The sequence below is a fragment of the Cucumis melo genome, chromosome 6, assembly GCF_025177605.1.
Source record: "Cucumis melo cultivar AY chromosome 6, USDA_Cmelo_AY_1.0, whole genome shotgun sequence".
Classification (NCBI taxonomy): Eukaryota; Viridiplantae; Streptophyta; class Magnoliopsida; order Cucurbitales; family Cucurbitaceae; genus Cucumis; species Cucumis melo.
In genome coordinates this window covers 30,071,670-30,085,386 of record NC_066862.1, presented here as the reverse complement: position 1 = coordinate 30,085,386, position 13,717 = coordinate 30,071,670, and the positions used below count along the sequence as shown (strand labels likewise).

The 13,717-nt window shown below is 28.0% G+C and overlaps 1 protein-coding gene and 1 long non-coding RNA gene across 2 annotated transcripts; one reads left to right on the top strand and one right to left on the bottom strand.

Annotated features, from left to right (window-relative positions):
- Positions 1-1,187: 1,187 nt before the first annotated feature.
- Positions 1,188-5,390, top strand: LOC103490919 (NAC domain-containing protein 26-like). Its single transcript, XM_008450668.3, has 4 exons — positions 1,188-1,327; positions 2,338-2,523; positions 3,453-3,730; positions 4,494-5,390. Exons 2-4 carry the CDS (start codon positions 2,364-2,366, stop codon positions 4,941-4,943), a joined length of 888 nt encoding a protein of 295 aa, XP_008448890.1. The 5' UTR covers positions 1,188-1,327; positions 2,338-2,363; the 3' UTR covers positions 4,944-5,390.
- Positions 4,386-6,765, bottom strand: LOC127149963 (uncharacterized). Its single transcript, XR_007821862.1, has 2 exons — positions 6,514-6,765; positions 4,386-4,978 (listed from the first exon to the last, which is right to left on the bottom strand). It is a non-coding gene; the product is annotated as an uncharacterized LOC127149963 (long non-coding RNA).
- Positions 6,766-13,717: the final 6,952 nt, after the last annotated feature.

The following is a 13,717-nucleotide window of genomic DNA, read 5'->3' as shown; positions in this document are numbered from 1 at the left end:
CAACTAGCATTAAGTTCCCTTAGGTAGAATGTCTAATTTTCATGCATCGAATTGACATTCGATAGGTTCAATTCTAAGTTTTGGTTAGAACCAATGTGCATCAATTTAGATTTACGAGCTAAAACCTAACCTATTGCTTCTAACCAGTTCTTATCTAATTCTCATGGGTCAAAGAATTTAGTGCAAAGCTATAGTCATACATTTCCATGCGCCCCACATATAACAATATTCATTCAAGATCAATGGAATTAAACCAAAGATTATATAAAAGTTAAGTTTAAGTTCTCGCGAAATTCTAAAGGACAAAGGGAGAATCTAAGAAAACCTGAACTAGAAAAGAGTACTTTAGCCTCCATCCACATGTCAAATGATGTGGAGATGTTTGGGGACTCAAAGTACATGAAAAGAACACAGAAAAATAGAGAGAAAGAGTGTAAAAGTCGACTGGATTAAGTTAGATTATAGGCTGGCGGCAAAATAAATATATAGAAAACGATTGAGCGCTGCAGTGCTTGAAGCTTTGCACGTGCGTATGTCTGCATTGATGTTCAAAGCGTTGCAGCTCTTGGCCTCTTTACGCAAAAGCCAGCTTAAACTGCGAGGTAGAATCCCAAATGACTTTTTTTGCTCTCTTCCAATGCCTCAATTTGTTCCAACTAGTCTCAGTTGACGTCATTTAACTTCGTATATTAGTCCAAAATTAGTTCCAAAATTTCCTTAGCACCTCATTTCACTTATAAATTGTTCAATACCTATAAAATATCTAAACAAGAATGTAAAATCACGAAACAAACTTGAATTAAGTGGAAATAGATAACGTATTTCATGCGCTATAAAAAAATAACCTATAAGACTTGCCATTTATACAAATAATGTTGTGCATCATTTCCTATATATATATGATATTATAGTATAGTATAGTACTTGATTAACATATATTCTTTTTCAAACTCCAAAATCATGTCACTTGAGCACCCAACTTTTAATCCTAACCATCCATCATCCTATCATATTTCTTCAACATTCTCTCTCTCTCTTGAACATGAAAAAAGCAGACAATTCCTTTTTTAATTTATTATTATTATCATTTTCTCTAGTCTCTATCAGTTGCTGGTGGCCAAGTTTTTGCTAATGTCTTTCTCTCTCTAAATACATTTCTTCACCACCTTTCCTTTGCCACAAAGCTTTACCTCTCTCTGTATAATCAACAAAGAAGAAGAAACTCTCTACAAAGTTTTAGCTCTCTCTGTATAATCAACAAAGAAGAAAAAACTCTCTACAAAAATCACTCAAAATAGAAGAAGGATTCATTTCTGAGGCACTTGTGGTATATATTTTATAATCCTTTATTATTAAGTATTATTATAATTGTTATTATTGTTCTAATTTTCTTCTCCATTATTACTTTGCTCATTTTTTTTGTTCATCACAATTTGATCTCTTCCTTTGTGTGTTCTTTGTTTGGTTAATTGAGAAGAAAGATTTGTTGTTTTAAAACTTTTAGAGAAAATAAGATTTGGGTATTAAAGGACAGATCCACGACAAGGTAAAAATTTGTGTTTGTTGATGAAATTAATATTATTTTTAAGTTTCACAATGATGATGAATATGGGAATGAGACTTTTGAGCTAAGCCAAGAACATTAATTAGGGTTTGTTAATTGATCATCATTTTGTGTTTCTTTTTGTCTACATTTCAATAATGATTATATGTTATATATAATATTATACGTATTGAAGTTCATAAATTTTGTTGTTTATAATTCTTTTTAGGGTTTTTACAATAACACGTTTTTTTTTTTAGTTTTTGAAAAAACAATTCACAAATCTATGTATTATAGTGTTAAAAAAATGCATCCAATGTGTTCTATTTGGCTTGATCCAAACAATATAATCTTCAAGAAATTACAACAAAATTTAATGTAGATCTTTCCTGCTTCCTAATAACGATACTTGTACAATTCTCTCTAAATTGGACACATTTTTCTCTGCTCTTATACTTTTATATATCCATCAATGAAGCTCTTTGTAGTGTCTTTTTGACCAAAAAAAAAAAAAAATTTCTTCTCCAACCTCATAAAATTGTCTCCTGATCAGTTCTTTCTCATTAGGGTTTTCACACATAAAATATTTAGATATTAATTATATCCCTTTTATCTTTGTAAAAAATGATACTTTTCCAATCAATTTCTACAAAAATAAATCATTATTGTTATACTTAAAAGCTGAAAGGTTATCTCGAGAAGATAAGTAAATTCATTTGATCATCGAAGTTGTTAGGGTTTTGGAGTAATTAATTAGATGAGAATATTATGATAGAATAATAATGTTCGTGCAGGGGGAGTAGTGAAGGTTGGGGAGAAGATGAATACAATTCAACATGTTCCTCCAGGCTTTAGATTTCATCCAACAGATGAAGAACTCATTGATTATTATTTGAGGAAAAAAGTTTCTTCAAAAAGGATTGATTTAGATGTCATCAAGGATGTTGATCTCTACAAAATTGAGCCATGGGATCTTCAAGGTATTAAAAAAGATACCAACTCTTCTATATATATAACATGCATATATACATGAAATTAAATATATTTGAAGAAGATACCCTTTTTCTTTCTCATCAAGCATAGTTTTTTTTTTTTTTTTTTTTTTTTTTTTTTTTTTTTTTTTTAATTTCACATGACAGAGAGGAAGTTAGGGCATCTACAAACATAGTAACTATTTTTGAAGGAGGTGAATTCTATAAGAATGGTAAAACATATAGTTTAGAACTTTCAAATGTAACATCGAGGCAATGATATTCAATTATTGGATTTGAGGTATATATGATGTGGGTGTTACAGATGTATAAACCTAAATAGTTAAGATATCTTGGTGAATCTATCTCATCCCACCCATCTCTCCTCTAATAGTTTGTTAAAAAAAATTCACAAGGAATTGATTGGTGGTTTATATATATATATATATATTATATAAAGATTTCAAGCTTAATTTGCTTTAGGGTTAACATTAACCAACTTCCTCAGGTAGACGACACAAGAAGTTTCTTTTGAGAAAAGATCACAAAATCAGTACATCTCTAGCTAATTAGAATTAATTTGGTCAAGGAAAGTGGATCTTTTATCTCATCGTAGTTCTTGTACTTTCAATAAAAAATTTTAATTAATTTATGCAAAATGAGAACACATTGAGTTATTTTTTTTAGAATTTATAAAAGGTCATATGCTAAAACGATAAACTTACAACACGGATTAAATTTAAGATTTATCGATAGAGACTAAAATTTAAACATTTGAAAAAATAGATGGAGAAAAATACGAAACTCAAAGTACACAAGTCTAAAAATGATATTTTAATCCGAAACGAAACTAATTATACACAAATTCAAATCACTGTCTATATAGATTATTACATATATTATCATGCAATATATATATAAATATTTTGTACATATAGAATTGTGCAGAATGGGAAGTGAAGATCAAGAAGATTGGTATTTCTTCAGCCACAAAGACAAGAAATATCCAACAAGCACAAGAACTAATCGAGCAACAAAAGAAGGGTTTTGGAAAGCAACAGGAAGAGACAAGGCTATTTACTCAAGGCATGGCCATGGCTTAATTGGAATGAGAAAAACCCTAGTCTTCTATCGAGGACGAGCCCCCAACGGCCAAAAGTCTGATTGGATCATGCATGAATACAGACTCGAAACGACCGAAAATGGACCTTCTCAGGCAAGTTTACAACCATAATTTCGATTATAAATAATACTGATGTGTTGCTTTGTTATAGTTTACATGGTATTAGAGCAAAAATAATTTTGGTGTCGTCAAACACACTTATATTAATGTCAATTTCTTTTTACAAGCATAAGGGGTGTAATTGATTTTATAATCGTAATTTATTATATAGCTTAAACTTGTTGATCAATTGAGGATTTAGCTTCAATAAGACTAAACGGTAATTAATTAATTTTGCCTCGTCTTTAGTAACCATTTATTAATTTTAAGATACCAAGCATGTTTTCATTCCCATTTCTACCATGCTTTTCATCTTTTCTTAAGCCATAGAGAGTTGGATTCTAATTAGCTAAACTAAAGAAATAAAACAAGTTTTTAAAACTACTGTTTTTAGATAACCATTTCATTTGTTTTGGGTCTGAAAATTAAACTTATTTCATCTCAATTTCTTAAAAAAAAAAAACATAAATCAAATTTAGAATTTTAGAAAAAAAATATTTTTTGTTGTAGTTTTTAAAGTTGTGTGATTTTTTAAATCATTGGCAAAAAAAAAATAGATAGGACTTTTTAAAAAAATTGGATCGAATGTTTATAGACTTAATTAAAGATCTTATACTAAAAATCAAATGGTTACTAACGAAGACCTTAATTAGTTAATATTAACGACGATTTAATTAAACACATGTCCGGAACACGTAAATCTAATGGGTTATATGATGTTTTTCATCTTTTTAATGTCTGAATTATTTCTATTCAGGAAGAAGGATGGGTGGTGTGTAGGGTTTTCAAGAAGAAAATGACAGCAATCCAAAAGATGGGTGATTATGAATCACCTTATTGGCAAGATCATGATCAAATGTCCTTCATGCCAGACATTGATTCTCCAAATCAAATCTCTCACCTCTGCAAGCATGAGGTTGATGATCATCATCATCTTCACTTCGCCATGTTCGATGATGCTTCCCCTCAGCTCCCACGACGTCCCGAGCTGATCTCTGACATCTCGTCAAGCAGCTATGATCATCTCCGAGCAAACAGTACCCCCTCCTCCTCTCAAACATTCTTTCATGCTTTTGATAACCAATCGATGGATTGGCGAGCCATGGACCGATTCGTTGCGTCTCAGCTGAGTGCGGATCGAGATGATCATCATGGAAGAGAAGAAGAAGCAATTTACTCTGAAGACACCAAGTATACAAGTGAATGATCAACTGAAAAGCTTGGACTATGGAGTTCTTTTTCCTACAGATTAAATGAATAGCTCTCTATTAATTGGAGCTGAATAAATGTTTTATATACTATATAGTAAGAAAAAACTTACATATTTATGTTACCTAAAAAAGATTTCTATTTAAAATAATTAAGCACATATCCATATACTCAAAATTTATGTGCTGTTTCATGCATACATGATTAAAGTGTCGTCACGTGTGTGTATATATATATATATGTATGTATGTATGTATGAGCAAACTTCAGAAATAGTATAAGAAGTTTGTACTTTTTTTATGTCCATATATTAACATAAACTTTTGATGACTTTACGTAATTTTTGGAACCTCACATCTAAAAAAGACCCATCCAATGGAAACAATTATTAGTTTTATTATCATTCATAAACTATACATCTCTTCATATTTTTGCTAACTTTTATATATGTGTCACAAGTCTTCAAATTTTGTCGACTTTGAACGTAGCTCAACCTAGTCTACATGTGTACTTGACCAAAAGATTGAAGATTGAATGGTTATATAATCAATGAAACCTTGCTTAATTAGCTTACGAGTTAGGGTAAATCTAATTAATATTATATCACTTCTAATATTTCTATCCATTTATGAGCTTAAAAACTTGTTGAAGAAGATAACAAGCGACAACATTCAATATTAATTCAGAAGAAAATGAATTTACAAAGATTCGAGAGGTTTTACTTTAGCTATATGCTAGAAGGTCGTTTTTGTATAGAATTAAAAGTTAGACAAGTGAGAGAATATTACTTTTTTGGCAGAAGGTAGTCTTGTGTAATCCATTTTTGCTTTTAACTAAGGTTGTATCAAATCAATACTATTTGTTGAAAATATTTGTTGAAGGAAAGAGAAGAGGTAAAACTTCAAATATTTTTTTATTTTTTGTTTATTGAAAAATAAAATTTTCTTTCTAGTATGATCTATGTTTTCTTTTTAAAGCAATTTAAAATTTATGATCGTGTTTGTTAGCCATTTGGTTTATTTATTATTGTTTTGTGAAAGTTATTATTGTTTTTCTTACGATTTTTTTACTATGGTTTACTTTTCAAAATTTTTAACAAACACTTCGGTTGAATTTCAAATTCTAAAAACTAATTTTAACTTAAAACTAATTTTCTTAATTTTCAAACATTTAGATTGGTTTTTGAAAAAAACATTATTAAAAAGTGTTTATACTAGAGTTTTGTTTTTCTAAAAACCAAAAACCAAAAACCAATGGTTATCAAACATTCTATTTATTCTTTTAACAAAAATTTATAAGAAGTAGAGAAATGAAAACAAAACAAATTAGTTCAATTTTTTTTTTTGTAGTAAACAAAACCGATTTTAATTTCAAACATAAATATTTAAACTACATGCGTGTGAATGACATTTAAATTTGATCATTCATGGAAAACAAGTACCTCAAGATGCATGAGAAATTAAAAGATTATCACATGAGAAATTCAAAGATTATCATAGTTTTCAACACAAACAAATGCAACTATTTTAACTTTCCTACTAGAGACTTCAATTTGGTATATACTTCACCATTAATTTGTTGGGCAATTTCTTTTGCAGCTACCCTCTTCTTTTCTTGGAGCTTTCGTTGTTGACCTACGCCGTCGTCATACCCTTCTTTTCACCTACACTTCACTGGCATATTCCCTTTCTTTATCAACGACCTTTAACATCGTCGAGAGATATGTTGTCGAAACATCGTTAAATTTTTTGCTCATGGCTCCTAAATCAACAAAAAGTTAAGTCTTTCAATAATAGGAGAGGTTGAAAGAAACTCTATCACTTGAGAGTAAAATAAAGAAAGAAAGGGAAAAAAGCCATATATATATATATATATATAAACAATGATTTGGTAAGGCTAATTTAAAGAGAAAAGGTATAGGTAGCATGTGGTATATTTTTACTTGGAGTTGAAGTAGAAGCATGAATTGTCCTAAGCACACTAAGTCTCATCCCAACAAGACACAATCATTGGGCGTGCTTGGGAGTGAGGGAGAGTAAGAGTAGGAGAGGATAAGGATTGGAGAGCTTCAATAATATCCAAAAAGTGATCCATACAAATTTGTATTAGGTGACTCAAGTATAGTATAGACATATATTGATGTCGTGTTAAATTATTTGAGAGCAAGACTGTCACAATGTAGTTGACAATTTTACATTGTTGAATACGCAGGAGAGAGAGAAAATGTAAAATTTTCTTGAGTGTATGTAAAACTAGTTTTAGATAGGGATACAGAACAAAGTTTTAAATTATGTTTTTTTCGCATAATATGTAGGATGAATGAATACATTTTGTGGTAACCTTATTGAGTGCGTGTTTTGATGAATTATAAATAATATATCAAGTAAGAAATAATAGTCTCCTATTTACCCAAATTTGGCTAGCCCTCCAACTAGCTTAATTGATTAGGACATTATAATTTTATCAAAACGTCATAAATTCGAATTCTTACCGCAATCGATAATGTTGACTTAAATAAAAAAAAAAAAAAAAAAGGTCAATGAAAATCTAAAACCAAACATGAACTTGGATTTTTATAGATATATATTAATTGTTTTACATATCTCCAACAAATCAATCTTGTGCATATATTACTAAGCTCAAATTTGAGCATCTAACTTTTAAAGTTAATAGTGCAAAATAACTATGTCAACTAAACTAAACTATTCTCATTTTACTTTATTTTATTTTATTTTTGTTAAAAGTGTAAACTTATATAAGTCAAGCAATTTAGAGTACAAATTGTTATTTCTTGAAAACAATATCCCATAGGTTTGATAGAAACGTTATAGAATTTTTTTTTATAAATATAATAAAATATCATAATTTATATATATACATCACGATGGAATAATATAGATTTTTATATGATATCATGATACATATAGACACAAATAGTAGTCTATCTTAGTCTATTGTGTCATAGTCTATTGTGTCAATCATAGATAGACCATAATATTTTACTGTATTTTGATTAGTTTTACTATATTTGGAAATAGCTAATTAAGAATCTTTAATTTTCTAACGTAGATTATAAGATTGTCGTGAAACATTAGAAACATAATTAACATATAAAAAAAATAATCATAATTAACACTTGGTGGTTTTAAAAGGATTAAGGGTTTGGTTTCTCCCATCTCTCCCAATGTTGTTGAATTAACAAAATTCATATTTAAGTATTAATCAATCAATTATATATAATTAATTAATGAAAAATTCACTAAACAAAATATTTAATTATCTATCTATGATACTCATCTTGTATCTTTTTTCAGAAAAAGAAAAAAAAAAAAAAAGAAAAACAATGAAACTCATATATTCAATATATATGAGACTATTTCTCACTCTCACTCTCTCTATTTCAAGTAAATTAAAATTCAACTCACTTCATATATGAAATCCATGATATTACAAATAAAAATACAAAACCAATATATATACTATAAAGTAATTAATATGTTTTAATATAATAAAATAAAGAGATATTTTATGTATGAAAAGTGTGTGTGTGTGTGTTTTTGTTTTTTTGTTTTTTTTAATTCTCCTATTTTAATTCGTAATTAATTGTCTTTAAAAGTAAGAAGATAACATATGGCATCATCAAACTTCCTTAAGTTCAAGAGAACATCCCATGTGAGAAGACATAATTGTTTATGTTTTCTTGTTCTTTCACATGTTTTTATACTATACCCCCCATGTTCATTTTATTTTATTTTTATATAGAAATTATATACAAATTCTAGAGGAAAATTACAAATAGTACAAATAAATGAAACTATTTATAAAAATAGCAAAAAAATTTAAATTTAAATTTAGCACAGTTCAAGACGTTCAATATTTAATGTAACCCTTCAAATCCAAGATTTAGAATCTAGATTCAGCAACTGACGCCCCAACATTTCCCTGCGGTCTAGCAACAAACATCATTACTTGTCTTGGAGGTTCATTATAATTGTATTAGGCTAATTAATTAAGCACATTTAACTTTGAAGTTCTTATGACTGAGCCAAAAAAAAAAAATGTATATCGTTGGTATAAGTAATAACTTTCAGTTCTTTTAAGCCTTTCTTAGTCTTACTTCCTTGTCCTCAGGATTTCTCTTATCCAGATGTGGTATCTGTCTATTCATGTCCTCTCCTAAATTCCGGGCATTACATTTAATCTTAACAAAAAAGGAAAATTTTCAAATATTGCATAATGAGTCAAAATATTTACATAATATATCAAAGTTTTAAATTTTATATGAATGATATATTTTGTAAATTTTTTAAGCAGTTTTTTCATTAACAATAATTTTTTAAAAAAATTATTAGCTTTTTCAAAATATATTTATAATTCATTATTTTATTGTCTTTAATTTATTAAATCCATTATTATAGATATTTTTAAATCCATTATTTTTTATATTTAATGCAGTGGTTAGCTTTCTTACAATTTTAAATATTTCGAGGGTTTTCCATTTTGAACTTCGAAATTTATTTTATTTCATAGCTTTCAAGTTCATTAGAAAACGTGTAAACTTTAAATTACTATTTTCTATATGTTGCAAACAACTTTTTCTCAAGAGATTAGATTGTTAAGTAATTGTTATATTTTACTTTAAAAAATTATTTACAATTTTTTAAGTAAACACGAATGAACCGATAATACATTTGAATGAAAAGATCTCAATTAAGGACATGAAAGTAAGGTTAAGAAAAACTTAAGAGAATTTAAAGTTACTACCTATATCATGCAACAAGGTACACCACTTCCTTTTCGGTGACTCGATCATAGAAAGTCCAAAGTTAAACGTGTTTAGTTTTGAGCAATATTATGTTAGAGTGACTTAGGAATTTTCCTAAGATGCATGTGTATGAGGAAAAAGCATCCTGAAAAGACTCGTGTTGGTTTGTAGGGAGAACTTTCACTCTAAGCCATTAAGACAAGTAAAAGATGATGTTGTCAGGAACAACTTTTTGATGATGGTATCGATGGTTGTCGATCTTAGTTACTAATCACTAACTGTCTAATCTTGGTTGTTTGGTTATGTACTTTACTAGTCCCTAATCCAATCACCAAAGTGGTTGTTGGTCATACTGATCTTCGACTCTAGTTGTTGATCCTCAATCTCGACTTCCCTTCACTCCCGTCTGAATCATTGAAAACTTTCACCGATCTCTAATCTTGATCACCCACGACCACCTTCCATCGTTAGTGGCCAATTACTAATTCAAGGTGTTTAATATTTGTCTTTTTAATAGTAATTTGATATATTTGTAGAATAATTTTAATGCACGAAAACCAAACATATTGTCCTTTTAATAATAGAGTACAATTTTGAAAAAACATTTTTCTCCTAGATAATTAAAAAAAACACAACCTTCATCTACCATATTTAAGAAATGAATGGGGTTGAAAATGACTCATCACCTTTTCTTCTTCAACTCTCAACATATTGTTAACATTATATATTTGGATAAATTTTACTTTTCTCTTCTTGGTTCAACTAGAAAAATAACAATTTTAAAGTTACTATTTTGAAAAATAGCTAGAGAAACTTTCATACATATAACAACACGTCAAATTATCTACGGCCCGTGTAACAAAGACTATGAAATTAGCCATTTTTTAAATATTCCAAGTTTTCCCTTCCACCTTTTCTTCTTTTACTTGCTGCGATTCTTTCATCGTCTTCCTCCTTGCTGCGATTCATTGTCTTTCTTCTCTTTCTCTTCTTTTTTTTTTTTTTTCTGCTGTAATTTCTTTCCATCGTCTTTCTTCTTTTTTTATTCTTTCTTTACGTCGTCTAATCTTTCTACCGTCTTTCTTCTTTTCATTTTTTTTGCTACGACTTCTTTCTATTGCCTTTCTTCTTTTCCTCTTCTTTTTTTACATCGTTTAAATTTGGGTAACCAAATCTAAATGATCATGTACAAAAAATAACAAAATCTAAAAGAACGTATATAAAGAATCTTGAAAAAAATCATTTAGATTTGAGTAACTAAATGTAAATGATCGTGTAAAAAAAACAAATTATTTGGTAGACAAATCTAAACGATCGTGTACCAAAAGAATTAAAAAAAATCGTTTAGCCAAAACTAAACAATCGTGTAAACAAATCTAAACGATAGTGTAAAAAAGAATAAACAATCGTGTAGCAAAAGAATTAAAAAAATCGTTTAGTCAAACCTAAACGATCGTGTAACCAAATTTAAACGTAACCAAATTAAACAATCGTGTAACAAAATTAAACGATAGAATTAAAAAAATAAAAAAAGTACATGGTGGACCTCTGGGCTTTTTTCGTTTTCAGAATTGTTCTATACAGTGTAAAACTTCTTTGTTATATTTTTTAAAAGACCACGAATAGGAAAACCACTTTTTTTCTTTCAAAAATGACAATGAAAAAAATATAATAAATAAGAATTTGCAAAACCCCAAGGTACCCCTATACACATATATTGTAAGCTACTTTGTTACGCTAAAATAAAATAAATACACTTACTTGTCCAATCAAAATTAGCACCCTTCATCTTCATTTTCCACACCCGTTGCAATGATCTTCATTTTTCATTTTTTTTTCGATTCTCCATCTTCCATTTTACGACTCTCCATCTTCCTTCATCTCCATTTTCTATTTTTCTTTTTTGATCCCATCTTCGGACAAACCCTAATATTTCCACCATGAAGCAGGCAAACCCCAATATCCACCCTCCCCTTTTGCAAGTTACCATTTCATCTGAAGTTTCAGTTTCATCTTCAACTTCATCATGCATTTTCAAGAAGAAGAATATAAACATTTGAAGCACGTAAATAATATCTTCATTTTTCCTCTTCCATCTTTGATTTTCAAGTCTACAACCTGCGATCACGCTTGAGCTGGAAGGATAAAAACCTTCATTTGGAAGAACAAAAATACAAAAGTTGCATCTTCTTTACCTCTTAGGGGAAATTTTTGCTTATTTTTTACTTATTTATGTTATTTAATTAATAAAATGTAGATGGAATTTGGGAGATTTTATATCTAAAAAAACATAATATCTTAGCCTATTTGGTTAGAAAAAATTGAAATTTTAAAAATAAATTAAGATCTTAATATGAAAACTAATTTTAATTTCCAAATAAAAATTAAAATTTTAAAAATAAATTAAGATCTAACCTAAAAGTTAATTTTAATTTTCAAATTATGAAGGGTTGAAAGATTCAACATTATTTTGAAATGGTTAAGATTTAGCCAATAAAAATTAATAATATGGTTATTTTGAAATAAAAAAATGAATAAATTACAGACTCATAAGTGCAAATCACAAATTAATTTTAATTACACTGAGAGAAATTAATTACATTAGATAAACTTTTGATAAGAAAGCATATATATATTGAAATAATTACAGTTTGTGAATGTGAGTTTTTTGTTATTGTATGAAATACTATGCCTGGGTAGCACTCCCGAAATCATGTTAGTTGGTATGTTATTTCTTCGATCACATGGTCAAATCAATATTGATAGAAATTATAATTTAACTAGTGTTATTCAGTAAAATGAACATGTTTTGGTTTAAAAGTTCTTTCTAAACAGAAATGGTTATATATATATATATAATATGAAGCAGATTCTCACTTGAACAAAAACGGCATGAACAAAAATTAATAAAAGGAATAATAATTTGATTATTTTGAAATTCAATTAAGTTTATTTTAAAATAAAATTAATGGTTGAGATTCTCCCAAATTCAAAATAATAATTTTGTTATTTTGAGATTCAGCCAATTAATGTTATTTTGATATAAAATCTATCGTCAAAATTTTCCAATTTTAAAAAATAATTATTTTTTATTTTAAATTCAAGTAACGTAATTGGTAAACAAATCAATTGTTGAGATTCTCCCAAATTCAAAATAATAATTTGGTTATTTTGAGACTCAACCAAGATATAAAATCTATAGTTCAAATTTTTCAATTTTGAAAAATAATAATTTTGTTATTTTGAAATTCAATTAAAGTTATTTTGAAATAAAATCTATCGTTGAGATTCTCCAAAATGAAAACAAATAATTTAGTTATTTTGGAATTAGTAAAATTGAATATAGTAGTTAAAATGTTGAATCAATTAGTTGAATCCCGAGATATTAAGAAAAAATTATAATATAAGTTGTTATAGTTTACCACGTCGAAAAATAATTAAAGGCTCATAAATACATAATATAGATTCATTATACTGTACAGTTTGAAAATGTAGATATTTTGGTATTTTATAAAATACCATGCACGAAATGAAAAGAAAAAATGATTTTGCCATTTTTCAAATGACTCCTAAAAGCCATGCTATAAACTTTATTATTCCTTCTTTCATCCGATATTTTTCATTTTCCCCAAATTAATGACTTATGGTTTTCCCATGAGGATTCACTTCATTTCAATTATTTTTTCTTCTTGGAAGTATTGTTCACCAAAATGCTGTTGTGAAGTGAAGATAAAATCCAACACCAAGTGAGAGCTCATTATATATTTAAGTGTCCATATAAAAGGTTCTTCAAAAAAATTCAAATAAGCTGCAAACAAATTTAAAAATTAGGGTTTAAAATGATACAAATAGAACGTTATAAAATTTAGATCAATTTAGACCGATCCTTCGTTACAGTTATATATCTTTGAAAATTATATGAACTTCAATATTTTCACATGTGTGTCCAGATTTCAAATGTCTAGCTAAAGTACAAAATGACCTATTAGACTTAACTAATTAATAGT

Bases quoted from the DNA above. Each gene is read 5' to 3' on its own strand.
- LOC103490919 (XM_008450668.3), top strand. From the start codon at position 2,364: ATGAATACAATTCAACATGTTCCTCCAGGCTTTAGATTTCATCCAACA. The intron at 2,524-3,452 runs GTATTAAAAAAG...TTGTACATATAG, and splicing joins TGAGCCATGGGATCTTCAAG to AATTGTGCAGAATGGGAAGT. The intron at 3,731-4,493 runs GCAAGTTTACAA...ATTTCTATTCAG, and splicing joins CCGAAAATGGACCTTCTCAG to GAAGAAGGATGGGTGGTGTG.